Source organism: Mycteria americana, unplaced genomic scaffold (assembly GCF_035582795.1).
Source record: "Mycteria americana isolate JAX WOST 10 ecotype Jacksonville Zoo and Gardens unplaced genomic scaffold, USCA_MyAme_1.0 Scaffold_205, whole genome shotgun sequence".
NCBI classification, from domain to species: Eukaryota; Metazoa; Chordata; class Aves; order Ciconiiformes; family Ciconiidae; genus Mycteria; species Mycteria americana.
The window spans coordinates 1-27,846 of NW_027445545.1; the positions used below are offsets into that span (position 1 = coordinate 1).

A 27,846-nucleotide genomic window follows, 5' to 3' on the forward strand; every position below is an offset into this window, starting at 1 on the left:
CGCCCCCCCTCCCTGGCCCCATGTGTCCCCCCCACGTCCCCCTGTCCCCCCCATCACCCCCCGTCCCCCTCCCTGGCCCCATGTCCCCCCCCGGGCCCCGCCCCGTGTCCCCCCTGCCCTGTGTCCCCCCCGCCCCCCTCCCTGGCCCCCCCCAGTCCCCCCATGTCCCCTCCCTGGCCCCACATGCCCCCCCCCCATCACCTCCACCCCCGTCCCTGTCCCCTCCCTGTCCCCATGTCCCCCCCATCCCCCTCCCTGTGTCCCCGTGTCCCCCCGCCCCCCTCCCTGGCCCCATGTCCCCCCCCGGGCCCCGCCCCGCGTCCCCCCCACCCCCCTCCCTGTGTCCCCGTGTCCCCTCCCTGTCCCCACATGCCCCCCCCATCACCTCCACCCCTGTCCCTGTCCCCTCCCTGTCCCCATGTCCCCCCCATCCCCCTTCCTGTGTCCCCGTGTCCCCCCACCCCCTCTCTGGCCCCTCCCTGTGTCCCCCCCATGTCCCCCCGCCCCCCTCCCTGTCCCCATGTCCCCCCCCAGGCCCCGCCCCGCGTCCCCGTGTCCCCCCCGCCCTGTGTCCCCCTCGCCCCCCTCCCTGTGTCCCCATGTCCCCCCCCATGTCCCCCCCCAGTCCCCCCATGTCCCTCCCACCCCCCCCCCACTGGCCCCTCCCTGTCCCCGTGTCCCCCCCGTCCCCCTCCCTGTGTCCCCGTCTCCCCCCACCCCCCTCCCTGTGTCCCCCCCCATGTCCCCTCCCTGTCCCTACATGCTCCCCCTATCACCCCTGTCCCCTCCATGTGTCCCCACATGTCCCCCCCACTGGCCCCTCCCTGTCCCCATGTCCCCCCCGTCCCCCTCCCTGTGTCCCCGTGTCCCCCCACCCCTCTCCCTGTTCCCTCCCTGTCCCCATGTGCCCCCCATGTCCCCGTGTCCCCCCACCACCCCCCACAGTCCCCTCATGTCCCCTTCCTGTCCCCACATGTCCCCTTCATCCCCCTCACTGTTCCCTCTGTCCCCACACGTCCCCTGCCATCACCCCCCATGTCCCTCCCTGTCCCCTCTTTGTCCCCGTGTCCCCCCCATCCCCCCTGCTGTCCCCTCCCTGTCCCCACACATTCTCTCCTTGTCCCCACGTGTCCCCGTGTCCCCTCCCTGTCCCCTCCCTGTCCCTACGTCCCTTCCCTGGCCCCCCCCCACGTCCCTGTGTCCCCTTCCCCGTCCCCTTCGCGTCCCTCGATGTCCCTCTGCTCCCCCACGTCCCCCTCCCTGTCCTTGCGTCCCCTTCCGTGTCCCCCCGTGTCCCCCCACCCCTTCCACGTCCCCCTCCCTGTCCCTCTTGTGTCCCCACGTCCCCCCCCGTCCCCTTGTCCCCTCCCTGTCCCCACATCCCCTGTCCCCTCCCTGTCCCCCTTGCCATCTCTCTGTCCCCCTTGTGTCCCCATGTCCCCCTCTCTGTCCCCTGTCCCCTTCCACGCCCCCCCATGTCCCCACACACCCCCTCTCTGTTTCCCCACCTCCCTACACCCCTTGCACGTCCCCCCCGTGTCCCCGCGTCCCCCCCGTGTCCCCGCGTCCCCCCCGTGTCCCCGCGTCCCCCCCCGTGTCCCCGCGTCCCCGCACCCCGCGTCCCCCCCGCGTCCCCCCCGTGTCCCCATGTCCCCCCCGCGTCCCCCCCGTGTCCCCACGTCCCCCCCGTGTCCCCATGTCCCTACACCCCTTACGCGTCCCCCCCCGTGTCCCCGCGTCCCTGCACCCCATGTCCCCCCCCGTGTCCCCATGTCCCCCCGTGTCCCCATGTCCCTGCACCCCGCGTCCCCCCTATGTCCCCATGTCCCCCCTGTGTCCCCACGTCCCTGCACCCCGTGTCCCCCCCGTGTCCCCATGTCCCCCCCATGTCTCCATGTCCCCCCCATGTCCCTGCGTCCCTGCACCCCGTGTCCCCATGTCCCCCCCCGTGTCCCCACGTCCCTGCACCCCGCGTCCCCCCCCCGTGTCCCCATGTCCCTACACCCCTTACGCGTCCCCCCCCGTGTCCCCGCGTCCCCCCCGTGTCCCCATGTCCCTACACCCCTTACGTGTCCCCCCCGTGTCCCCATGTCCCCTCTGTGTCCCCTCGTCCCTGCACCCCACGTCCCCCCTGTGTCCCCACGTCCCCCCCCACGTCCCCATGTCCCCCCCACGTCCCCCCCCCGTGTCCCTTCGTCCCTGCACCCCGCGTCCCCCCCCCGTGTCCCCACGTCCCTACACCCCTTACGCGTCCCCCCCCGTCCCCCCGCGTCCCCCCCCGTGTCCCCGCGTCCCCTCACCGTCCCCGCCCCCCCCAGCCCCCCGCCGAGGGGCCGCCGCAGGAGGAGGCAGCCCCGGGCCCCTCCCCCAGCCAGGACCAGGCCGTCCCCGGGGACCCCCAGCCACCCCGGGGGGACCCCGCGTCGCCCCCAGACCCCAGGTACGCCCCTCCCCTCCCCCCCCCCTTCTTTTGGGGACCTCCACGATGTCCCCAACCCCCCCCAACCCCCCCCCCCCGGTGACGCCGTCCCCGTCCCCAACAGCCCCACGGAGCAGCTGAGGCAGCGGCTGGCGGCGGCGGAGGCTGAGTGAGTTTGGGGGGGGGAAAGGGGGGGTCGGGGACATTTTGGGGACACTTTGGGGACCACCCCCGTCCCCTTGTTGTTTTTTTGTGTCCCCCCCCCAGGTTGGCGGCGGCGCGGGAGGCGCAAGCGGGGGCGGAGGAGCGGGCGGCGGAGGCGGCGCGGCGGGCCGAGCTGCAGCTCCAAGCCCTGCGGCGGCAGCTGGAGGTGAGGGGACGCGCTTCGGGGACGGCTCGGGGACAATTTGGGGAGGGGGGGAGGTGACCCGCGTCGTGTCCCCCCCCCCCCCGTGTCCCCAAACAGCAGGACAAGGCGTCGGTGAAGGCGCAGGTGACGTCGCTGCTGGGGGAGCTGCGGGAGAGCCAGAGCCGCCTGGAGAGCAGCCGGCGGGAGCGGGACGAGCTGGAGCAGAGGTCGGGCACCGTCCCCAAGGGGGTGGCACTTGTCCCCAAGGGGGTGGCACCTGTCCCCAGGGGGGTGGCACCGTCCCCGGGGGGGAGCGGGACCAGTCCCCGGGGTGTTGGGGACGAGGGCGGGGGAGGGGGAGCGTCCCCCGGCAGCGGTTTGGGTCTGGCTCGTTGTCCCCGTGGGGACAAGGACGCGGTGGCGTGGCTGTCGCCGTCCCCGGGGCGTGGGGGGGGGGACCTGTCAGTGTCACCGGGGGGGACCTGGCGTTGTCCCCGGGGGGGGGGGGGGGGGCTTGTCACTGTCACCGGGGGTCCTGTCGCTGTCACCGGGGTGTAGGGGGGTCCTGTGACTGTCACCGGGGTGTAGGAGGACCCTGTCCCTGTCACCGGGGGTCCCGTCCCTGTCACCGGGGCACAGCAGGACCCTGTCACCGTCACCAGAGCGTAGCAGGACCCTGTCACTGTCACCGGGGGTCCCGTCCCTGTCACCGGGGTGTAGGGGGACCCTGTCCCTGTCACCAGGGGCCCTGTCCCTGTCACCGGGGGTCCCGTCCCTGTCACCGGGGTGTAGGGGGATCCTGTCCCTGTCACCGGGGGTCCCGTCCCTGTCACCGGGGTGTAGGGGGATCCTGTCCTTGTCACCAGGGGCCCTGTCCCTGTCACCAGAGCGTAGCAGGAACATGTCCCTGTCACTGGGGGTCCCATCACTGTCACCAGGGCATAGCAGCAACTTGTCACTGTCACCGGGGGCCCTGTCCCTGTCACCGGGGTGTAGGGGGACCCTGTCCCTGTCACCACGGGTCCCGTCCCTGTCACCGAGGCATAGCAGGGCCATGTCACTGTCACCAGAGGCCCTGTCACTGTCACCGCGGGTCCCATCCCTGTCACCGGGGTGTAGGGGGACCCTGTCCCTGTCACCGGGGGTCCCGTCCCTGTTACCGGGGTGTAGGAGGATCCTGTCCCTGTCACCAGGGGCCCTGTCCCTGTCAGTCACCGGGGTGTAGAGGAACCCTGTCCCTGTCACCGGGGGTCCCGTCCCTGTCACCGGGGCATAGCAGGGCCCTGTCACCGTCACCAGAGCGTAGCAGGAACCTGTCCCTGTCACTGGGGGCCCTGTCACTGTCACTAGGGGTCCCATCCCTGTCACCAGGGTGTAGGGGGACCCTGTCCCTGTCACCAGGGGCCTTGTCCCTGTCACCGGGGTCCCATCCCTGTCACCGGGGTGTAGGGGAATCCTGTCTCTGTCACCAAGGGTCCCGTCCCTGTCACCGAGGTCTAGCAGGACCCTGTCACTGTTACTGGGGGTCCCATCGCTGTCACCAGGGCATAGCAGCAACCTGTCCCTGTCACCGGGGGTCCCGTCTCTGTCACCGGGGTGTAGCAGAGCCCTGTCCTTGTCACCAGGGGCCCTGTCCCTGTCAGTCACCGGGGTGTAGGGGAACCCTGTCCCTGTCACCGGGGGTCCTCTCCCTGTCACCGGACCATAGCAGGGCTCTGTCACTATCACCAGAGCGTAGCAGGACCCTGTCCCTGTCACCAGGGGCCCTGTCCCTGTCACCGGGGTGTGGGGGGGACCCTGTCTCTGTCACCGGGGGTCCCGTCCCTGTCACCGGGGTGTGGGGGGACCCTGTCCCTGTCACCAGGAGCCCTGTCCCTGTCACCGGGGTGTAGGGGGACCCTGTCCTTGTCACCAGGGGCCCTGTCCCTGTTACTGGGGTGTAGGGGGGTCCCGTCCCTGTCACCGGGGTGTAGCAGGGTCCTGTCCCTGTCACCAGGGTGTGGGGGGATCCTGTCACTGTCACCAAAGGGCCCTGTCACTGTCACCGCGGGTCCCATCCCTGTCACTGGGGTGTAGAGGAACCCCGTCTCTGTCACCGGGGTGTAGGGGGATCCTGTCCCTGTCACCAGGGGCCCCGTCCCTGTCACCGGGGTGTAGGGGGACCCTGTCCCTGTCACCGGGGGTCCCGTCCCTGTCACCGGGGTGTAGCAGGGTCCTGTCCCTGTCACCAGGAGCCCTGTCCCTGTCACCGGGGTGTAGCAGGGTCCTGTCACTGTCACCAGGGGCCCTGTCACCGTCACCAGGGTGTAGGGGGATCCTGTCCCTGTCACCAGAGGCCCTGTCACTGTCACCGCGGGTCCCATCCCTGTCACCGGGGTGTAGAGGAACCCTGTCCCTGTCACCGGGGGTCCCGTCCCCGTCACCAGAGCGCAGGGGGTTCCCGTCCCCGTCCCCGGCGGGTGACGGCGGGCGGGGGCGGCGCAGGGCGGCGGCGGCGGGGGCGCGGTGCCGGGCGCTGGAGGAGGCGGCCGGGGGCCACGCGGTGCAGCTGGACCAGCTGCGGCTGCAGGTGCAGAACCTGGAGGCCGCCCTGCGGGTGGAGCGGCAGGGGGCCACCGAGGAGAAGTGAGTGACGCGGGGACGGCGCGGCGGCGGGGGGGGGGGGGGACGGACACGACGACGCGCGACGGGGCGGCGGCGGCGGCTCCGGGACGGTCCCCGCAGGGCTGCCGCTGTCCCCGCTGTCCCCAGGCGCAAGCTGGTGCAGCTGCAGGTGGCCTACCACCACCTCTTCCAGGAGTACGACGCCCACATCAAGGCCAGCCTGGACGGGGACAAGCGCAGCCAGGTTGGGGGGGGTCACCGTCACCTCCGGGGGGGGGGGGGGGGGGGACACACACGCCCTGCAGCGGGGTCCTTCGGGGACGGCGGGGTGGCTGCTTGTCCTGCGTCGGGTACCTTGGGGACATCAGGGTGGCTCCTTGTCCCATATTGGGTCCCTTGGGGACATCAGGGTGGCTCCTGGTCCCCTTGGGGACATCAGGGTGGCTCCTTGTCCCATATTGGGTCCCTTGGGGACACTGGGGTGGTTCCTTGTTCCCTTGGGGACACCGGGGTTGTTCCTCATTCTCTTGGGGACACCAGGGTGGTTCCTTGTCCTGCATTGGGTCCCTTGGGGACACTGGGGTGGCTCCTTGTCCTACATTTGGGTCCCTTGGGGACACTGGGGTGGCTCCTGGTTCCCTTGGGGACACCACGGTGGTTCCTTGTCCTTTATTAGGTCCCTTGGGGACACCAGGGTGGTTCCTCATACCCTTGGGGACACCAGGGTGGCTCCTTGTCCCACGTTGGGTCCCTTGGGGACACTGGGGTGGCTCTTTGTCCCACACTGGGTCCCCTCGGGGACACCACAGTGGCTCCTTGTGCCATACTAGGTCCCTTGGGGACATCAAGGTGACTCCTCGTCCCCTTGGGGACACCACAGTGGCTCCTTGTGCCATACTAGGTCCCTTGAGGACATCAGGGTGGTTCCTTGTCCCATATTGGGTCCCTTGGGGACACTGGGGTGGTTCCTGGTTCCCTTGGGGACACCACGGTGGCTCCCTCGTCCCCTTGGGGACACCATAGTGGCTCCTTGTGCCATATTGGGTCCCTTGGGGACACTGGGGTGGTTCTTTGTCCCACACTGGGTCCCCTTGGGGACACCGCAGTGGCTCCTTGTCCTGTATTGGGTCCGTTGGGGACACCAGAGTGGCTCCTCATCCCCTTGGGGACACCAGGGTGGCTCTTTGTCCCGCATTGGGTCCCTTGGGGACATCAAGGTGGCTCCTCGTCCCCTTGGGGCCGCCACGGTGGCTCCTTGTGCCATATTGGGTCCCTTGGGGACACCGAGGTGGCTCCTCATCCTCTTGGGGACATGAGAGTGGTTCCTCGTCCCCTTGGGGACAGCAGGGTGGCTTCTTGTCCCACATTGGGTCCCTTGGGGACACTGGAACAGCTCCTGGTCCCCTTGGGGACGCCAGGGTGGCTCCTTGTCCCACATTGGGTCCCTTGGGGACACTGGAGCAGCTCCTTGTCCCCTTGGGGACACCAGGGTGGCTCCTTGTCCCCTTGGGCACCCCGAGGTGGCCCTTGGGGACAGACGGCGACAGCTCCTGGTCCCCATCCCACCCCCTCCTCCCCACCGGGGGGGGGGGTCCCTTCCGCCCCTCTCCCTCGGGAACCCCAAGAGGGTGGGGGTAGGGGGGTGGGGGTGGTGGGGGGTGGGGAGGGCCCCCCCCGGGTGCCACCGCGGGTGCCACCCGCCGGGTGACGCAAAGGACGCGGGGCGCAGCTGGAGGCGCAGCTGCAGCAGGCGGAGGAAGCGCTGGCGGCCAAGCAGGAGCTCATCGACAAGCTGAAGGCCGAGGCCGACCGGCACCGCGCCACCCTGGAGACCATCCCCGTGCTGCAGGCCCAGGTGAGCCCGCGGCGACGGCGCGGTGGCACCGCCGCCAGAACCCCCCCGGACCCCCCCCCGGACCCCCCCAAACCCTCCGGACCCCCCCAGGCCGACATCTACAAGGCGGATTTCGAGGCGGAGCGGGCGGCGCGGGAGCAGCTCCACGCCCAGCGCGAGGCCCTGCAGGAGGCCCTGGCCCAGCTCCAGCTCCGCGTCGACGCCGAGGGAGCTGCCAGGTGGGGGGGGGGACACCCCAAAACTTCCCCACCCCAAAACTTCCCCACCCCAAAATCCCCCTGTGTCCCCAACCCCCCCCACTCTCGCCGGCCTCCATCGCTCAGCCCTGCCCAAAACCCCCCAAACTTATCCTAAAGCCCCCCCAATTTACCTGAGACCCCCCCCAAATTTACCTGGGACCCCCCCCAAATTTCCCCTGAGACCCCCCCCAATCTTGCCCAGGGGCCCCCCAAATCCCCCTGCACCCCCAAGTTCTCCTGCACCCCAAAATCCCCTGCACCCCCAACCCCCCCCTCACCAACCTCCATCTCCCAGCCCCACCCGAAACCCCCCAAACTTATCCTAAAGCCCCCCCCCAATTTATTTGGGACCCCCCCCAAATTTATCTGGGACCCCCCCCCAAATTTCCCCTGAGAGACCCCCCCAATCCTGTCCAGGGGCCCCCCAAGTCCCCCTGCACCCCCAAATCCCCCTGCACCCCCAACCCCCCCCCTCACCAACCTCCATCTCCCAGCCCCACCTGAACCCCCCAAACTTATCCTAAAGCCCCCCCCAAATTTCCCTGAGACCCCCCCCAATCCTGCCCAGGGGCGCCCCAAGTCCCCCTGCACCCCCAACCCACCCGAAACCCCCAAACTTATTCTAAAGCCCCCCCCAATTTAACTGAGCCCCCCCCCCAATTTCCCTGGGACCCCCCTCAAAATTTCCCTGAGCCCCCCCCAATCCTGCCCAGGGGCCCCCCAAAATCCCCCTGCACCCCCAACCCCCCCCCCCAACCTCCATCTCCCAGCCCCACCCGAAACCCCCCAAACTTATCCTAAAGCCCCCCCCAAATTTACCTGAGACCCCCCCCAAATTTACCTGGGACCCCCCCCCAAATTTCCTCTGAGAGACCCCCCAATCTTGCCCAGGGGCCCCCCAAGTCCCCCTGCACCCCCAACCCCCCCCCCCACCGGCCTCCATCTCCCAGCCCCACCCAAAACCCCCCAAAGTTATCCTAAAGCCCCCCTAATTTACCCGAGACCCCCCCAAATTTTCCTGAGACCCCCCCAATCTTGCCCAGGGGCCCCCAAAATCTCCCTGCACCCCAAAATCCCCCTGCACCCCCAAACACCCCCCTCACCGGCCTCCATCTCCCAGCCCCACCCGAAACCCCCCAAACTTATCCTAAAGCCCCCCCCAATTTACCTGAGACCCCCCCCCCAAATTTATCTGGGACCCCCCCCCAATCCTGCCCAGGGACCCCCCAAATTTCCCCCTGCACCCCCAACCCCCCCTCCCCATCCTCCTCCGTCTCCCAGCCCCACCCTAAACCCCCCCAAAATCTTCCTGAGACCCCCCCTAAATCCTGCCCAGGGCCCCCCCAAACCCCCCTGCACCCCCAAACTCCCCCCACACCCCCGAATCCCCCCTTCCCCATCCCCCTCCGCCCCATCCTAGACCCCCCCAAATCTACCTGAGACCCCCCCCAAGCTGCCCAGGGCCCCCCCAAACCCTCCTGCACCCCCAAATTCCCCGCTGTGCACTCCAACCCCCCCTCCCCATCTTCCCCCATCTCCCAGCCCCACCCTAAACCCCCCCAAACTTACCCTAAACCCCCCCAAAATCTACCTGAGACCCCCCCCAAAAGCTGCCCAGGGCCCCCCCAAACCCCCTTGCACCCCCAAACTCCCCCCTGCACCCCCAAAGCCCCCCTCCCCATCCTCCTCCACCTCTCCGCCCCACCCTAAACCCCCCCAAACTTACCCTAAACCCCCCCAAATCTACCGGAGACCCCCCCCAAATCTACCCGAGACCCCCCCAAACCCAGCTGCGCCCCCCCCCGACCCCCCTGCACCCCCAAATTTCCATGCCCCCCCCCCCAACAGAGTCCGCATGGAGGAGATGAGGAACCGGCACTCGGAGCTGCGGCCCCCGGCGGTGGCAGGGGGTGAGTAACGGGGGGGGGACCCCCCCAAAACCCCTTTTTGGGGGGGCAGGGGGTGACGGTGTCGTGTCCCCCCCCCCCTTGCGCAGGTTTTGGGGGGCTGCCCGCCCCCCTGCGCCCCCCCCCCGAGGAGCAACCGGATCTGTGCTGCCCCAAGTGCCAGTACAAAGCCCCCGACATGGACACGCTCCAGATCCACGTCATGGATTGCATCAAATGAGGGGGGGGGGACCCCAAAACCCCCCCCCAAAAAACCCCCAACCCCCCCCCCCCAACCCCCAAAACCCCTTGGGGGGGGTCCCCAAATTTTGTAGGCCCCCCCCTCACATTAAAAAACCCCAACCCCTCGTCGGCCTGGCTCTTTATTGCCCCAATTTTCCTTTTTTTTTTTGTTGGTTTTTTTTTTTTGGGTGGGGGGCTCCTGCCAAAATCCAGCGCCGCCCCCCCCCCCGCCATCTCCCCACCCTCCCCCCCCCTCATTGAGGGGGGGGGGGGGATTTATCCTCAGCCCTTCCCCACCCCACGCCGGGCTTTTGGGGAGGGGCGTCACGCTCAGGGGAGGTTTGGGGGGGGGGGGTGGTGGGGGATTTTTGGGGTGCGTGGGGGGGGGGGGTTGGGTGTTTCCCGCCCCCCCCTCCCCTTAAAACGGCCGCAGGGGGGGGACGGCGGCGGCGTCCCCCGGTGGGGGGGGGGTGCCGGGGCTGTCGGGGGGCGCGGGGGCCCCGCGGGGGGTGACCTCGATCAGGCGGGGTTTGTCGATGACGCGGGCGCCGCGGGGTCCCTTCTCCACGATGCCGATGATCCAGGCCTGGTGGCCCTCGCCCCGCCCGGGGGCTTTCAGCTCGGCGCAGAAGCGAGCCGCCTGCTCCCGCGGCAGGCAGATCAGCAGCCCCCCTGCGGCAGAGGGGGGGGGCGCCCCCCAAAATCGGTAAGTCACCCCCCCCCCCCCAAAAAAAACAAGGAAGGGTCCAACCCCCCCCCATGGCACGAATGGCGCTTGAGGGAGGGAAGGTCTACCCCTTCTCCCCTAACTTAGGGCTTGGGGGGGCGAAGGGGGTGCCCCCCCTTCTTTTGGGGTGCCCCCCCTTCTTTTGGGGTGCCCCCCCCTTTTTTGGGGTGCCCACCTCTCTTTTAGGGTGCCCCCCCCTTACTTTTTAGGGGACCAATTTAGGGGCCCCCTCTCCAATTTAGGGCACATCCCCCCCCACTATAGAGGTCCCCTCCTCAATTTAGGGGCCCCCTCCTCAATTTAGGGGCCCCCTCGCCAATTTAGGGGCCCCCTCGCCAATTTAGGGGCCCCCTCGCCAATTTAGGGCCCCCCTCGCCAATTTTGAGGTCCCCCCAGTTTCGAGGTCCCCCCCCAGTTTAGGGCACATCCCCCCACTATAGAGATCCCCTCCCCAATTTAGGGGCCCCCTCCCCAATTTCGAGGTCCCCCCAATTTAGGGGACCCCCCCCAATTCAGGGCACATCCCCCCACTATAGAGGCCCCCTCCCCAATTTAGGGGATCCCCCCATTATTAGAGGCCCCCTCCCCAATTTAGAGGGCCCCCCAATTGAGGGAACCCCCCCAATTTAAGGCACATCCCCCCACTATAGAGACCCCCTCCCCAATTCAGGAGCCCCCTCCCCAATTCTGGGGTCCCCCCAATTTAGGGCACATCCCCCCACTATAGAGACCCCCTGCCCAATTCAGGGGCCCCCTCCCCAATTTCGAGGTCCCCCCAATTTAGGGCACATCCCCCCAGTATAGAGACCCCCTCCCCAATTTCGAGGTCCCCCCAGTTTAGGGGACTCCCCCAATTTGGGACACATCCCCCCAGTTCAGGGGCCCCCTCCCCAATTTCGAGGTCCCCCCAATTTAGGGGACCCCCCCAATTCGGGACACATCCCCCCAATTCAGGGGCCCCCTCCTCAATTTCAAGGTCCCCCCACTATAGAGGCCCCCTCCCCAATTTAGGAGATCCCCCCATTATTAGAGGCCCCCTCCCCAATTCAGGAGCCCCCTCCCCAATTCTGGGGTCCCCCCAATTTAGGGCACATCCCCCCACTATAGAGACCCCCTGCCCAATTCAGGGGCCCCCTCCCCAATTCTGAGGTCCCCCCACTAGAGAGGCCCCCTCCCCAATTCTGAGGTCCCCCCAATTTAGGGCACATCCCCCCAGTATAGAGGCCCCCTCCCCAATTTCGAGGTCCCCCTCAATTCAGGGCACATCCCCCAAATATAGGGGCCCCCTCCCCAATTTCGAGGCCCCCTCCCCAATTTTGAGGTCCCCCCACTAGAGAGGCCCCCTCCCCAATTCAGGGGTCCCCTCCCCAATTCCGAGGTCCCCCCAATTTAGGGCACATCCCCCCAGTATAGAGGCCCCCTCCCCAATTTTGAGGTCCCCCCAATTCGGGACACATCCCCCAAATTCAAGGGCCCCCTCCCCAATTCAGAGGCCCCCTCCCCAATTTTGAGGTCCCCCCACTATAGAGGCCCCCTCCCCAATTTAGGGGATCCCCCCATTATTAGAGGCCCCCTCCCCAATTCCAGGGTCCCCCCAATTTAGGGCACATCCCCCCACTATAGAGACCCCCTCCCCAATTCAGGGGCCCCCTCCCCAATTCTGGGGTCCCCCCAATTTAGGGCACATCCCCCCACTATAGAGACCCCCTCCCCAATTCAGGGGCCCCCTCCCCAATTCGGGGTCCCCCTCCCCGTACCCGAGGTCTCGGGGGCGGTGCCCTGCAGCAGGCCGAAGCGCGCCCCGCAGGCCTTGCTGACGGCGGCCATCTTGGCGATGACGGGCAGGTTGTGGATGACGAAGGCCACCTCCTGCCGCTGCTGCCCCGCCAGCGTCCGCGCGTGGCCCAGGATCCCGAACCCCGTCACGTCCGTGGCCGCGTGCGCCCCGAAAGCCCGCATCAGCCCGGCGGCTGCGGGGACGACGCGGTCACCTCTCCGCCTGTCTGTGTGTCCCCCCCCCCCTTTCCGCGTGTCCCCCCCCCCCCCCGCCCGAGGCGTCGGCGCCGGCGCCGGGGCCGTACCGGTGCGGTTGAGCATGGCCATGCTGAACATGGCCTCCTGGTAGGCCAGCTCCACCTCCTCCCGCGTCACCACCAGCTTGATCTTGTTCCAACGTTCCGGCTGCGGGGACAGCGAGGTTGGGGACGGACACACGGGAGGGACACACGGGGGTTAGGGACCTTCCCCTTCCCGCGGTGGCTTTGGGTGTTTTTGGGGAGGGGGAGGGGGTCTTCTTGGGGACGACGGGGTGGTTAGGGATCTCCACGGTGGCTCTTGGGGACAGCAGGGGGGGCGTAGGGACCTCCCAGGGTGGCTCTCGGTCCCCTTGGGGACATCAAGGGTGGCTTAGGGACCTCCCAGGGTGGCTCTCAGTCCTCTTGGGGACACCAAAGGTGACTTAGGGACCTCCCAGGGTGGCTTTTGGTCCCCTTGGGGACATCGGGAGTGGCTTAGGGACACCCATGGTGGCTCTCAGTCTCCTTGGGGACATCAAGGGTGGCTTAGGGACCTCCCAGGGTGGCTCTGGGTCCCTTGGGGACATCAAGGGTGGCTTAGGGACCTCCCAGGGTGGCTCTGGGTCCCCTTGGGGACATCAAGGGTGGCTTAGGGACCTCCCAGGGTGGCTCTGGGTCTCCTTGGGGACATCAAGGGTGGCTTAGGGACCTCCCAGGGTGGCTCTCGGTCTCCTTGGGGACATCAAGGGTGGCTCTCGGTCTCCTTGGGGACATCAGGGGTGGCTTAGGGACCTCCCAGGGTGGCGCTCGGTCTTCTTGGGGACATCAGGGGTGGCTTAGGGACACCCATGGTGGATCTCAGTCTCCTTGGGGACATCAAGGGTGGCTTAGGGACCTCCCAGGGTGGCTCTCGGTCTCCTTGGGGACATCAGGGGTGGCTTAGGGACACCCATGGTGGATCTACATCCCCTTGGGGACATCTAGGGTGGTTCTCGGGGACATCAGGAGTGCCATAGGGACCCCTGTGGTGGATCTCTGTCCCCTTGGGGACATCTAGGGTGGCTCTTGGGGACACCAAAGGAGGCTTAGGGACCTCCCAGGGTGGCTCTGGGTCCCTTGGGGACATCAGGAGTGGCTTGGGGACATCAGGAGTGGCTTAGGGACACCCATGGTGGATCTGCATCCCCTTGGGGACATCTAAGGTAGCTTAGGGACATCAAGGGTGGCTTAGGGACCTCCCAGGGTGGCTCTCGGTCTCCTTGGGGACATCAAGGGTGGCTTAGGGACCTCCCAGGGTGGCTCTCGGTCTCCTTGGGAACATCAGGGGTGGCTTAGGGACACCCATGGTGGATCTACATCCCTTTGGGGACACCAAAGGTGACTTAGGGACCTCCCAGGGTGGCTCTCGGTCGCCTTGGGGACATCTAGGGTGGCTTAGGGACCTCCCAGGGTGGATCTCCGTCCCCTTGGGGACATCAAGGGTGGCTTAAGGACCTCCCAGGGTGGCTCTGGGTCCCCGTGGGGACATCCAGGGTGGTTCTTGGTCCCGTTTTGGGTCCCCTTGGGGGACACCAAGGGAGCTTCTGATCCTCTTGGGGACAACAGAGTGGCTTACGGACTCCTCAAGGTGGCTCTGGGTCCCCTTGGGGACATCAAGGGTGGCTTAGGGACCTCCCAGGGTGGCTCTGGGTCCCCTTGGGGACATCAAGGGTGGCTTAGGGACCCGCAGGTTGCCTCTCTCCCCCCTTGGGGACACCAACGGTGGCTTTCGGCCCCATTTTGACTCTTTCGAGGTGACACCGAGGTGGCTCGGGGTCCTCCTGGGGACACCCGGGGTGGCTCCCTTCTCCATTCTACACCCCCCGCCGCCTTGGGGACACCGAGGTGGCTTCCCCTGTCCCCTTGGGGACACCACGGGGACGTCCCCGACCCCGACTCACGTTGTCCAGCCACTGGTGCGCGCTGACGGCCACCTGCGTCCCCAAAGGCTTGGTCAGCACCAGGACGTCCCCGGGGACGGCGCTGTCAGGCCTGGGGGGGGGGTGGGGGTGGGTAAGTGACAAATGACACAAAAAAGGGGTGATCCACGCCCAGGGAGGCCCCTGCCCCTCCCCCACTCACATAATGAACTCGTTAGGCTGACAAACGACGGTGGCCACGCCCCCCACGATCACCCAGGGGTTCACCACCGTCTGTCCCCCCGTCACCGACGTCCCCCCGTCCTCCGCCGCGTCCCGAAACCCCTTCACGATCAGCGGCATGATCTTCTCCCGCTCCTGCAGAACGACATCACACCCCCCCCCCGCCACGCCGAAAACGGGGCGTCAAAAGAGGGACAACCCCGCCGTTGTCACCCCCCCCGTCCCCCTCCCCCTCCCCGCGTCCCCTTCGTCCCCTCCCCGCTGTCCCCTTTTGTCACCTCCTCCGTCATCTTCTGGCTGACGCTGAGCAGCATCAGCATGTTGTCGCACTCGGTGATGCCCATGGCGTACAGGTCGCTCAGCACGTTGGCGCAGGCGATGCGGCCCTGGGGAGGGGATTTGGGGGGGGTCCCGAGGGGATTTGGGGGGGCCCCAGGGGATTTGGGGGGGTCCCGAGGGGATTTGGGGTCCCTGGGGTGGGATTCGGGGGGCTCAGAGTGGGATTTAGGGGTCTAGAAGGGGATTGGGGGGTCCCAAGGGTGTGGGGATGGGATTTGGGGTGCCCAGGAGGGGATTTGGGGGGGGGCCCAGGGGATTTGGGGGGGTCCCGAGGGGATTTGGGGGGGTCCCGAGGGGATTTGGGGTCCCTGGGGTGGGATTTTGGGGGGCTCAGAGTGGGATTTAGGACTCTAGAAGGGGCCGGGAAGGGGATTGGGGGGTCCCAAAGGTGTGGGGATGGGATTTGGGGTGCCCAGGAGGGGATCTGGGGGGGTCCCGAGGGGATCTGGGGTCCCTGGGGTAGGATTTGGGGGGCTCAGAGTGGGATTTAGGGGTCTAGAAGGGGATTTGGAGGTCCCAAGGGTGTGGGGATGGGATTTGGGGTGCCCAGGAGGGGATTTGGGGGGGTCCCGAGGGGATTTGGGGTCCCTGGGGTGGGATTCGGGGGGCTCAGAGTGGGATTCAGGCGTCTAGAAGGGGCCGGGAAGGGGGTTTGGGGGTCCCAAGGGTGTGGGGATGGGATTTGGGGGGGGCCCCAGGTGATTTGGGGGGGTCCCGAGGGGATTTGGGGGGGCTCAGAGTGGGATTTAGGGGTCTAGAAGGGGCCGGGAAGGGGATTTGGGGGTCCCAAGGGTGTGGGGATGGGATTTGGGGTGCCCAGGAGGGGATTTGGGGGGGTCCCGAGGGGATTTGGGGGTCCCAAGGGTGTGGGGATGGGATTTGGGGTGCCCAGGAGGGGATTTGGGGGGGTCCCGAGGGGATTTGGGGTCCCTGGGGTGGGATTCGGGGGGCTCAGAGTGGGATTTAGGGGTCTAGAAGGGGCCGGGAAGGGGATTGGGGGGTCCCAAGGGTGTGGGGATGGGATTTGGGGTGCCCAGGAGAGGATTTGGGGGGGGCCCCAGGGGATTTGGGGGGGTCCCAAGGGGATTTGGGGGTCCCCCTGGAGATTTTGGGGGCTCGGGGTGGGATTTGGGGGTCCCTGGGCGGGATCTGGCGTCCCCGGGGTGGGATTTTGGGGTCCCCCCGGACATTTTGGGGGCACAGGGTGGGATTTGGGGGTCCGTTGGTGAGATTTTGGGGTTCCGGGGATGGATGTGGGGGTCCCGGGGTGGGATATGGGGTCCCCGGGGTGGGATTTTGGGGTCCCCGGGCGGGAACTGGGGTCCCCGGGGTGGGATTTTGGGGTCCCCCTGGACATTTTGGGGGCTCGGGGTGGGATTTGGGGGTCTCCTGGGGGGATTTGGGGGTCCGTTGGTGAGATTTTGGGGTCCCGGGGATGGATGTGGGGGTCCCGGGGTGGGATATGGGGTCACCAGGGTGGGATTTTGGGGTCCACTGGTGGGATCTGGGGTCCCCCTGGACATTTTGGGGGCGCGGGGTGGGATTTGGGGGTCTCCTGGGGGGATTTGGGGGTCCGTCGGTGAGATTTTGGGGTCCCGGGGATGGATGTGGGGGTCCCGGGGTGGGATTTTGGGGTCCCCCTGGACATTTTGAGGGCTCGGGGTGGGATTTGGGGGTCTCCTGGGGGGATTTGGGGGTCCGTTGGTGAGATTTTGGGGTCCCGGGGATGGATGTGGGGGTCCCGGGGTGGGATGTGGGGTCCCCGGGGTGGGATTTTGGGGTCCCCTGGTGGGATGTGGGATCCCCGGGGTGGGATTTTGGGGTCCCCCTGGACATTTTGGGGGCGCGGGGTGGGATTTGGGGGTCCGTTGGTGAGATTTTGGGGTCCCGGGGATGGATGTGGGGGTCCCGGGGTGGGCTATGGGGTCACCAGGGTGGGATTTTGGGGTCCACTGGTGGGATCTGGGGTCCCCCTGGACATTTTGGGGGCGCGGGGTGGGATTTGGGGGTCTCCTGGTGGGATATGGGGTCCCCCCGGAGATTTCGGGGTGCCGGGACGGGCTGTGGGGTCCCCGGGGTGGGATTTTGGGGTCCCCCCGGAGATTTTGGGGTGCCGGGGTGGGCTGGGGGGGTCCCCCCGGTGGGATTTCGGGGTGCTGGGGGGGCCGGGCGGGTACCATCATGTAGGGGTCCTCCACCAGCGGGTAGAAGAAGTCCGTGGTCTGCACCAGGGAGAGGCCCCCGTGGCGCAGGGGGATGACGCACGAGTCCAGCCCGATCCCTGGGGGCGGGGCCGCGTCAGCGGGGCCACGCCCCCCCATCGCCACGCCCCCTCCTCCCCTCCCCCCCCCCTCCTCCGCCCTTTGCCCTTCGCCCCCGCCCCGCCTCTCGCCCTTTGCCCCCCACCCTCCGGTCCCGTTCCCGTGTGTGTGTCCCCCCCCCCCCCCCGCCCCTCCCGGTCCCCGCCGCCGCCTCCTCCTCACCCAACGCCGGGGCCCCGCCACCGCTCTCCGGTTCCGGCCCTTCCCCACCGCCCGGTCGTTGCCCTCCGAGTCCCGCCAGGAGCCTGAGCAGCGTCTCCTGCGGGACTTTACAGCCTCAACCCCGCAACTCGCCGAAGCCCGTTAACCGCCAGCCCGGGTCCAGGCCCAGCGCCGCCGGCTCGAAGGGCCGGTACCCGGCGGGACCCGCCGCGGCCGCGGGGGAACCGGAGAGCGCCGCCATCTTGGTCTGCGCCCGGCCGAGGGGGCGGGACTGCCCTTAAAGGAGGCGGGGCGGCGGGCGGGGAAGGGGGCGTGGCCTCTCGCTATTGGGGAAAAGGGGGAGCGGGGAGGCGGAGCCGGCGGGGATTGGGCGGTTGGGGGGGGGGGGAGGAGGCGGGCGGGGATTGGGCGGTGGGTGGAAGGGGGCGCGGCCGACGAGGCGAGCGGGGATTGGGCGGTGGGTGGAAGGGGGCGGGCGGGGATTGGGCGGGAGGGGGAAGGAGGCGGGGCGAGCGGGGATTGGGCCGTGGGTGGAAGGGGGCGGGCGGGGATTGGGCGGTGGGTGGAAGGAGGAGCGTGGCGGGAAGGGCGCGAGGCGGCCGTTGGAAAGGGCGGGAAGGGCGCCAGGCGAGGCGCTGATTGGCCGGCTGGGCGAAGGGGCGGGGGAAGGGGCGTGGCGGGACCGTGGCGGCCGCGCATGCGCAGTGCTTCTATGGCCCTGCCGGAGGCCTCCCAAGTCCTCCGGGGGCTCCTCTCTAGCCGTCCCGCCCGCTCTCTATGCTCCCTCCCCCGCTCCCGCCCCACACCGCTCTGGGCGGTGCCGCTCCGTGGCCGGAAGCGGATGTGACGCACAATGCGGAAGTGCCGCGCTGTAGCCGGGCAGTTGCCACCATGGCAGCGGCGGGAGGGGGCGACGGTGGCGGCGGCGGCCACCCGGGGCCGTCGACAGGTGAGGAGGGGCCGGGGGGGGGCTATAGGGGGCTATAGGGGGGTCTGGGGGGGCTATAGGGGCCTATAGGGGGGTCTGGCGGGGCTATAGGGCGCTATAGGGCGGAGTAAGGGGGTCGGGGGGGGCTATAGGGTACACGGAGTGGACTGGGGGGGCTGAGGGGGGGCTATAGGGCGGACCGGGGGGGGCTGTGGGGCAGAGTAAGGGGGTCTGGGGGGCTACAGGGGGCTGAGGGGGGCTATGGGGCAGATTAGGGGGGCTATAGGGGGCTGAGGCGGGCTATAGGGCAGACAGGGGGTTGGAGGGGGGTGAGGGGGGCTATAGGGCCGAGTGGGGGGGCTATAGGGGGCTGAGAGGGGCTATAGGGCCGAGTGAGGGGGGCTATAGGGCAGACTGGGGGGCTATAGGGCTTTGAGGTGGGCTATAGGGCAGAGCGTGGTGGGCTACAGAGGTCTGAGGTGGGCTATAGGGCAGGGGGGGGCTATAGGGATCTGAGGTGGGCTATAGAGCAGAGTGGGGTGGCTATAGGGCTCTGAGGTGGGCTATAGGGCAGGGGGGGGCTATAGGGCTCTGAGGTGGGCTATAGGGCTCTGAGGGGGGCTATAGGGCAGAGGAGGGTGGGCTATAGGGCTCTGAGGGGGGCTATAGGGCTCTGAGGCGGGCTATGGGGCAGAGCGGGGAGGGCTATAGGGCTCTGAGGTGGGCTATAGGGCAGGGGGGGGCTATAGGGGTCTGAGGTGGGCTATAGGGCAGGGGGGGGCTATAGGGGTCTGAGGTGGGCTATAGAGCAGAGTGGGGTGGCTATAGGGCTCTGAGGTGGGCTATAGGGCAGGGGGGGGCTATAGGGGTCTGAGGTGGGCTATAGGGCAGAGCAGGGTGGGCTATAGGGTTCTGGGGTGGGCTATAGGGTTCTGGGGTGGGCTATAGGGCTCTGAGGCGGGCTATAGGGCAGAGCGGGGCGGGCTATAGGGGTCTGAGGCGGGCTATAGGGGTCTGAGGTGGGCTATAGGGCAGGGGGGGGCTATAGGGGTCTGAGGCGGGCTATAGGGCAGAGCGGGGTGGGCTATAGGGCTCTGAGGGGGGCTATAGGGCTCTGAGGGGGGCTATAGGGCAGAGCCGTGGGGCTGGCAGAGCCCGGGGGCAGACACCAGTGGCCGGGAGCCGCTTTGGCTGCGGGGCAGAGGGGCCCCGGGTCCACCCTGGGTCTGCCGTGGGTCCACCCTGGGTCCGCCGTGGGTCCGCGGTGGGTCCGCCGTGGGTCCGCCCCCCCGTGACGCGCCCCGCGCCCCCCGCAGCGTCGCGGCGGGTGAAGTACGCCAGCCTGGGGGTGCTGGTGGTGCAGAACGCCTCGCTGGTGCTGAGCATCCGCTACGTGCGCACCCTGCCCGGGGAGCGCTTCCTGCCCACCACCGCCGTCGTCATGGCCGAGGCGCTGAAGGGCTGCGCCTGCCTCCTCCTCCTCCTCCTCCAGCACCGCGGTGAGGGACGGCGGCGCGGGGACGGGGGGGGGGGGCACAGGCGGGGGGGGCGTCTGCCGCTGCGGTGGAGCCCCGCGGGGACGGTTGGGGACAGCAGGGGACACCGGGGGGGGGGACAGGGCACATGCAGGGCATCTGCTGCTCCATGGAGCCCCGTGGGGAGAGGTGGGGACGGTTGGGGACAGCAGGGGACACGGGGGGGGACAGGGCACACGCGGGGCGTCTGCTGCCACCGTGGAGCCCCACAGGGAGAGGTGGGGACGGTTGGGGACACCAGGGGACACGGGGGGGGACAGGGCACACGCGGGGCGTCTGCCACTGTGGTGGAGCCCCACGGGGACGGTTGGGGACAGCAGGGGACACGGGGGGGGGGGGACAGGGCACATGCAGGGCATCTGCTGCTCCATGGAGCCCCATGGGGAGAGGTGGGGACGGCTGGGGACAGCAGGGGACGCGGGGGGGGACAGGGCACACGCGGGGCGTCTGCTGCCGCCGTGGAGCCCTGTGGGGACGGTTGGGGACAGCAGGGGACACGGGGGGGGGACAGGGCACACACGGGGCGTCTGCTGCTGCCGTGGAGCCCCACAGGGAGAGGTGGGGATGGTTGGGGACAGCAGGGGACATGGGGGGGGGGACAGGGCACACACGGGGCGTCTGCTGCTCCATGGAGCCCCGTGGGGAGAGGTGGGGACGGTTGGGGACACCAGGGGACACGGGGGGGGACAGGGCACACGCGGGGCGTCTGCTGCCACCGTGGAGCCCCTTGGGGACGGTTGGGGACAGCAGGGGACATGGGGGGGGGGACAGGGCACACACGGGGCGTCTGCTGCTGCTGTGGAGCCCCACAGGAAGAGGTGGGGACAGTTGGGGACAGCAGGGGACACGGGGGGGGACGGGACACAGGGCACACGTGGGGCGTCTGCCGCTGTGGTGGAGCCCCGTGGGGACGGTTGGGGACAGCAGGGGACACGGGGGGGGGGGGGACAGGGCACATGCAGGGCATCTGCTGCTCCATGGAGCCCCGTGGGGAGAGGTGGGGACAGCAGGGGACACGGGGGGGGGGACAGGGCACACACCGGGCACCTGCCACTGCCGTGGAGCCCCATGGGGACGGTTGGGGACAGCAGGGGACATGGGGGGGGGGGGGGACGGACAGGACGCACGTGGGGCACCTGCCACTGCCATGGAGCCCTGTGGGGAGAGGTGGGGACACCAGGGGACACGGGGGGGGGACACAGGGCACACGCGGGGCACTTGCCACCGCTGTGGAGCCCCGTGGGGAGAGGTGGGGACGGCTGGGGACAGCAGGGGACACGGGGGGGGGAGATGGGGGGACACGGTGGGGGGTGTTGTCCTTTTGCTGCTGCAGCGTCATGGGGAGTTGGGGACACGGGGGGGGGACGTGAGGGGACACGGGGGGGGGGGGGGGGGGACACATGAGGGGACAGGAGATGCGAGGGGGACATGGAGGACCCAAGGGGACACGGGTGGGGGGGACAACAGGGGACACCGGGGGTGGAAGGGGACACGGTAGGGACATGAGGGGACACGGGTGACGTGGTGGGGGGACATGGGGGGACAGGGGAGGTGATGGGGACATGGAGGAGCCGAGGGGACACGGGGGGGGACGTGAGTGGATGGAAAGGGACACGGTGGGGACATGAGGGGACAGGGGAGGTGATGGGGACATGGAGGACCCGAGGGGACATCGGGGGGACACGGGGGGGACGTGAGGGGACACGGGGGGGACGTGAGTGGACGGAAAGGGACACGGTGGGGACATGAGGGGACACAGGTGACATGGTGGGGGGACATGAGGGGACAGGGGAGGTGAGGGGGACATGGAGGACCCGAGGGGACACGGGGGGGGACGTGAGGGGACACGGGGGGGACGTGAGTGGATGGAAAGGGACACGGTGGGGACATGAGGGGACACAAGCATCTCCAGCCCCACGGCGGTGGCACAGAGGACACCGTTGTCCCCCCCGTCGGGGACAAGGGGCCCTGACCCCCCTGTGTGTGTCCCCCCCCCCCCCAGGCAGCGTGCGGCAGACGGCGGTGACGCTGCACGAGGCGGTGGTGGGACAGTTTGGGGACACGCTGCGCCTGGCCGTCCCCTCCCTCATCTACACCCTGCAGAACAACCTCCAGTACGTGGCCATCTCCAACCTGCCCGCCGCCACCTTCCAGGTGGGACCTCGGGGACGCTTGGGGACCTCGGGGACGCGGTGGCGCGCGGGGGGGACCCCCACGTCCCCGCCCCTGTCCCTCGCCCCGGCTCTTGGGCGTCTCGGTGTCCCCGCGGCGTCCCCAGCGTCTGCGATGTAGTGGTGGCCTTGGCACAGCGGTGGTGGCCGTGTTGTCCCCATGGTGGTGTCTCCGTTCTCGTGTCCTTGTCCCCAGGGCGGTGGCCGTGTCCTTGGTCTTGACCCCGTGGTGATGTCCCTGTCCCCATCCCCATCCCCCCGTCCCCGTGGTGGTGGCCGTGCCCTTGGTCTTGACCCCATGGTGGTGTCCCCGTCCCTGTCCCCATGTCCCCCGTGCCATCGTGGTGTCCCTGTCCCCATGGTGGTGGCCGTGCCCTTGGTCTTGACCCCATGGTGGTGTCCCCGTCCCTGTCCCCATGTCCTTGTCCCCATGGTGGTGGCTGTGCCCTTGGTCTTGACCCCATGGTGGTGTCCCTGTCCCCATCCCCATGTCCTTGTCCCCATGGTGGTGGCCACGTCCTTGGTCTTGACCCCGTGGTGATGTCCCTGTCCCCATGGTGGTGGCCACGTCCTTGGTCTTGACCCCGTGGTGATGTCCCTGTCCCCATGGTGGTGGCCGTGCCCTTGGTCTTGACCCCATGGTGGTGTCCCCGTCCCTGTCCCCATGTCCCCCATGCCGTCGTGGGGTCCCTATCCCCATGGTGGTGGCCGTGCCCTTGGTCTTGACCCCATGGTGGTGTCCCCGTCCCTGTCCCCACGTCCCTCGTGCCATCGTGGTGTCCCTGTCCCCATGGTGGTGGCCACGTCCTTGGTCTTGACCCCATGGTGGTGTCCCTGTCCCCATGTCCCCCATGCCGTCGTGGTGTCCCTGTCCCCATGGTGGTGGCCGTGCCCTTGGTCTTGACCCCATGGTGATGTCCCTGTCCCCATCCCTATGTCTTTGTCCCCATGGTGGTGGCCGTGTCCTTGGTCTTGACCCCATGGTGGTGTCCCCATCCCTGTCCCCACGTCCCTCGTGCCATCGTGGTGTCCCTGTCCCCATGGTGGTGGCCACGTCCTTGGTCTTGACCCCATGGTGGTGTCCCTGTCCCCATGTCCCCCATGCCGTCATGGTGTCCCTGTCCCCATGGTGGTGACCGTGCCCTTGGTCTTGACCCCATGGTGGTGTCCCCGTCCCTGTCCCCACGTCCCTCGTGCCATCGTGGTGTCCCTGTCCCCATGGTGGTGGCCACGTCCTTGGTCTTGACCCCATGGTGGTGTCCCCGTCCCTGTCCCCATGTCCCCCATGCTGTCGTGGTGTCCCTGTCCCCATGGTGGTGGCCGTGCCCTTGGTCTTGACCCCATGGTGGTGTCCCCGTCCCTGTCCCCATGTCCTTGTCCCCATGGTGGTGGCCGTGCCCTTGGTCTTGACCCCATGGTGGTGTCCCTGTCCCCATCCCCATGTCCTTGTCCCCATGGTGGTGGCCACGTCCTTGGTCTTGACCCCGTGGTGATGTCCCTGTCCCCATGGTGGTGGCCACGTCCTTGGTCTTGACCCCGTGGTGATGTCCCTGTCCCCATGGTGGTGGCCGTGCCCTTGGTCTTGACCCCATGGTGGTGTCCCCGTCCCTGTCCCCATGTCCCCCATGCCGTCGTGGGGTCCCTATCCCCATGGTGGTGGCCGTGCCCTTGGTCTTGACCCCATGGTGGTGTCCCCGTCCCTGTCCCCATGTCCCTCGTGCCATCGTGGTGTCCCTGTCCCCATGGTGGTGGCCACGTCCTTGGTCTTGACCCCATGGTGCTGTCCCTGTCCCTGTCCCCATGTCCTTGTCCCCATGGTGGTGACCACATCCTTGGTCTTGACCCCATGGTGGTGTCCCCATCCCCACGTCCCCATCCCCACGTCCCCATCCCCATGGTGGTGGCCCCGTCCTCATGGTGGTGGCCACATCCTTGGTCTCGACGCCATGGTGGCGTCCCCATCCTCACGGGGGCATCCCCGTGTCCCTGTCCCCGTGGTGGTGGTCCCATCCTTGGTCTTGACCGTGGCTCCGTGGTGGTGTCCCCATCCTCATGGTGGCACCTCCGTGTCCTTGTGCCCGTGGTGGTGGCCACGTCCTTGGTCTCAACCCCACGGTGGTGTCCCTGTCCCCATCCCCATGTCCTCACGGTGGTGGCCATCTCCTCGGTCTTGACCCCACGATGACGTCCCGGTCCCCAAGTCCCCGTCCCCATGGTGGTGGCCATCTCCTTGGTCTTGGCTCCATGGTGGTGTCCCCATCCCTGTCCCCATGTCCGCGTCCCCATGGTGGTGGCCGTGTCCTTGGTCTTGACCCCACAGTGCTGGCCCTGTCCCTGTCCCCACGTCCCTCACCCCACGGTGGCGTCCCCGTCCCCACAGTGGTGGCCATCTCCTTGGTCTCGGCCCCACGGTGGCGTCCCCGTCCCCACGTCCCTCACCCCATGGTGGTGTCCCCGTCCCCATGTCCCCGTCCCCACGGTGGCAGCCATCTCCTCCCTCTCAACCCCACGGTGGCGTCCCCGTCCCCACGTCCCCGTCCCCACGGTGGCGGCCATCTCCTCCCTCTCAACCCCACGGTGGCGTCCCCGTCCCCACGTCCCCGTCCCCACGGTGGTGGCCATCTCCTTGGTCTCGGCCCCACGGTGGCGTCCCCGTCCCCACGTCCCCGTCCCCACGGTGGCGGCCATCTCCTCCCTCTCAACCCCACGGTGGTGTCCCCGTCCCCACGTCCCTCACCCCATGGTGGTGTCCCCGTCCCCATGTCCCTCACCCCACGGTGGCGTCCCCGTCCCCATGTCCGTGTCCCCATCCCCACGGTGGCGGCCATCTCCTCCCTCTCAACCCCACGGTGGCGTCCCCGTCCCCACGTCCCTCACCCCACGGTGGCGTCCCCACGTCCCCGTCCCCACGGTGGCGGCCACCTCCTCCCTCTCAGCCCCACGGCGCTGACGACCTCCTCCCCGTCCCCGTCCCCGCAGGTCACCTACCAGCTGAAGATCCTCACCACCGCCATCTTCTCCGTCCTCCTGTTGGGGACGTCCCTCTCCCGTCTCCAGTGGCTCTCCCTCGCCCTCCTCTTCGCCGGGGTGGCCCTGGTCCAGGCCGAGCAGGCCCGCGCCGCCCCGGGGGGCTCCCCCTCCCCCGCCGAGGCTCCCCCCCAGAGCTACGCCGTGGGCTTGGCCGCCGTGGCCGCCTCTTGCCTCTCCTCCGGTTTCGCCGGCGTTTACTTCGAACGCTTGTTGAAGACCACGGGAGGTTCCATCTGGGTCCGCAACGTCCAGCTGGGCGCGGTGGGGACGGCGGTGGGTTTGGCCGCCATGGTGGCCGCCGAAGGCTCGGCGGTGGCCGGTTTGGGTTTCTTCTACGGTTACAACCCGGCCGTTTGGGCGGTGGTGGTCAACCAAGCGGCCGGAGGGCTACTGGTAGCCGTGGTGGTCCGCTACGCCGACAATATCTTGAAGGGTTTCGCCACCGCCCTCTCCATCTTGGCGTCCACCGTCGCCTCCGTCCACCTCTTCGGCTTCCGCCCCCGCGCTCCCTTCCTGGCCGGCACCGCCATGGTCCTGGCCGCCGTCTACCTCTACGGGCGGCCCCGCGGCGACGCCGGCGGCGGCGGCGGCGAGGGACGGCAGCAGGACGGCGGCGGCGGCGGCAAGTCAGTGGGGGCCTGAGGGAGCCCCGCCCCCGCCCACCCCCACCCCATCCCCCCCCGGCTGGCGGTTGGGGGAGGGGAAGGGGGGGGTGGGGAGGGGTGGGGGAGGAGGCGGTGGCGGTGGTGGGGTGGTGGTGGTGGTGGGGGACCCGGCGGGGTTCGTTAATGGTGGGGGGTCCGTTAAGGTTCGTTAGGGGAGGAGGGACCTGGTGGGGGACCCGGATCGTGGGGGTCGTTAGGTGGTGGGGGACCCATTAGGGTTCGTTAGGTGGTGGGGGTCGTTAGGTGGTGGGGACTCATTAAGGTTCGTTAGGTGGTGGGGACCCATTAGGGTTCGTTAGGTGGTGGGGGTCGTTAGGTGATGGGGACTCATTAAGGTTCGTTAGGTGGTGGGGACCCATTAAGGTTCGTTAGGTGGTGGGGGTCGTTAGGTGGTGGGGACCCATTAAGGTACGTTAGGTGGTGGGGACTCGTTAAGGTTCGTTAAGCAGTGGGGGACCTGGTGGGTTCGTTAGGTGGTGGGGGACCCATTAAGGTTCGTTAGGTGATGGGGACCCATTAAGGTTCATTAGGTGATGGGGACCCAGATCTTGGGGTTCGTTAGGTGATGGGGAACCCATTAAGGTTCATTAGGTGGTGGGGGACCTCGTTAGGTGATGAAGACCCATTAAGGTTCGTTAGGTGGTGGGGGACCTGGTGGGGTTCGTTAGGTGGTGGGGGACCCATTAAGGTTCATTAGGCGGTGGGGGACCTCGTTAGGTGACGAAGACCCGTTAAGGTTCGTTAGGGGAGGGACCTGGTGGGTTCCTTAGGTGGTGGGGTTCGTTAGGTAATGGGGACTCATTAAGGTTCATTAGGTGCTGGGGAACCCACTGGGGTTCGTTAGGTGCTGGGTGACCCAGAGGTCAAGGTTCGTTAGGTGGCGGGGACTCATTAAGGTTCGTTAGGTGCTGGGGACCCAATGAAGGTTCGTTAGGGGCCGGGCACCCAGGAAGGTTCGTTAGGTGCCGGGCACCCGGAGGCGGAGGTTAATTAGCCGAGGGGAATCCATCGGGGTTCGTTAGGTGCCAGGGCCCCCTTGGGGCTCGTTAGGGGCTGGGGGTTCGTTAGGAGGCGGCGGGGGGCCCTGCCCCCCCCCTCCCCCGTTCGTTAGGGGTGGTCCCGCTTCGTTAGCGGGGCCCCCCGGGGGGAGGGGCGGAATGTATAGATTTTATAGGGGGGGAGGGGGGCCGGGGCGCGTTTTTAACGGCGACTCGGGGCTAATAAAGGCGGATTTGGTTAACGGCCGCGTGCTGGGGGGAGGGGGGCACTAACCCCACTAACGCCCCCGCGTAGAGCCCTATGGGATCCATAGGGAGCCCCCCTGGGGCCGTATGGGATACGGGACCCCCCCCGGGGGTGTATAGGAGCCATAGGGACATATAGGATCCATAGGGACCCCCCAGATGTATAGGTCCCATAAGGTTCCTCTGGGCACCATAAAGACCCTCCCCAGGTGCCATAGGGACCCAGCCGGGGCCATATAGGAGCCATAGGGAGCCCCCTTAAGGGCATATAGGATACAGAAGGACCCCCCTAGGGGCGTATAGGAGTTATAGGGACCCCCCGGATGTATAGGTCCCATAAGGTCTCTCTGGGCACCATAAAGACCCTCCCCAGGTGCCACAGGGACTCCCCTGGGGCTGTATAGGAGCCATAGGGACCCCCCCCTGGGGGCATATAGGAGCCATAGGGACCCCGCGGATGTATAGGTCCCATAAGGTCTCTCTGGGCACCATAAAGACCCAGGTGCCATAGGGCAACCCCCCCCAGGACCGTATAGGAGCCATAGGGACCCCTCCTATGGGCATATAGGATACATGATGACCCCCTGGGGGTGTATAGGATCCATAGGGACACCCCCCCCCCCCGGGGCCATATAGGAGCCATAGGGCCCCCCTCAGCCCCGGGGTCTCTCTCTCTCTTGCAGGTCTCCCTCCAAGGACAAGGGCTCCTGACGGGATCAACCGCCCCCCCCCCCCCCCGGGCCCTATAGGGGCTATACGGACCCCCCCCGGGCTCTATAGGAGCTGTACACCCCCCAAAGGCCCTATAGACGCGTCCCCCCCACACACTCCACAGGGGCTCCGCGCCCCCTGCCCAGCCCTATAGGGGCCCCGCGCCGATCGCGTCTAACGGCGCTTTTCGGGTGAATTAAGCCGATTTCGGTCAAGCTCCGGCCCCGCAGCTCTATAGGCGGCGGGGACCCCTCCGCGCATG

The 27,846-nt window shown here is 68.1% G+C and overlaps 3 protein-coding genes and 1 long non-coding RNA gene across 7 annotated transcripts; 3 read left to right on the forward strand and 1 right to left on the reverse strand.

The window, feature by feature from the left end:
* Window positions 1–2,249: 2,249 nt before the first annotated feature.
* IKBKG (inhibitor of nuclear factor kappa B kinase regulatory subunit gamma) lies at window positions 2,250–9,635 on the forward strand (the record flags this gene model as incomplete). The annotated part of the gene is made up of 10 exons (XM_075489570.1): window positions 2,250–2,440; window positions 2,544–2,588; window positions 2,687–2,789; window positions 2,886–2,995; window positions 5,253–5,393; window positions 5,520–5,616; window positions 7,102–7,227; window positions 7,318–7,445; window positions 9,315–9,376; window positions 9,463–9,635. Coding segments are annotated over 10 exons (1,134 nt in total), but the record flags the coding sequence as incomplete, so codon positions are not given.
* Window positions 9,636–10,002: 367 nt separating this feature from the next.
* Window positions 10,003–17,581, reverse strand: LOC142403341 (selenide, water dikinase 2-like). The gene is made up of 8 exons (XM_075489574.1): window positions 17,301–17,581; window positions 16,995–17,098; window positions 14,757–14,864; window positions 14,459–14,613; window positions 14,278–14,368; window positions 12,404–12,503; window positions 12,080–12,292; window positions 10,003–10,267 (listed from the first exon to the last, which is right to left on the reverse strand). The coding sequence occupies exons 1-8, from the start codon at window positions 17,539–17,541 to the stop codon at window positions 10,014–10,016; spliced, it is 1,266 nt and encodes a 421-aa protein (XP_075345689.1). The 5' UTR covers window positions 17,542–17,581; the 3' UTR covers window positions 10,003–10,013.
* Window positions 17,582–18,096: 515 nt separating this feature from the next.
* On the forward strand, window positions 18,097–27,802 carry SLC35A2 (solute carrier family 35 member A2). Its single transcript, XM_075489571.1, has 5 exons — window positions 18,097–18,249; window positions 19,545–19,727; window positions 21,766–21,917; window positions 24,914–25,590; window positions 27,557–27,802. Exons 1-5 carry the CDS (start codon window positions 18,192–18,194, stop codon window positions 27,582–27,584), a joined length of 1,098 nt encoding a protein of 365 aa, XP_075345686.1. The 5' UTR covers window positions 18,097–18,191; the 3' UTR covers window positions 27,585–27,802.
* Window positions 25,743–27,550, forward strand: LOC142403340 (uncharacterized). Of its 4 annotated transcripts, XR_012773645.1 has the most exons (5): window positions 25,743–25,826; window positions 25,974–26,013; window positions 26,079–26,131; window positions 26,221–26,268; window positions 26,474–27,550. It is a non-coding gene; the product is annotated as an uncharacterized LOC142403340 (long non-coding RNA). The 4 variants fall into 4 exon arrangements; XR_012773644.1 differs by lacking the exon at window positions 25,743–25,826 and having other exon boundaries at window positions 25,926–26,013; XR_012773642.1 differs by lacking the exons at window positions 25,743–25,826; window positions 26,079–26,131 and having other exon boundaries at window positions 25,926–26,021; window positions 26,212–26,268.
* Window positions 27,803–27,846: the final 44 nt, after the last annotated feature.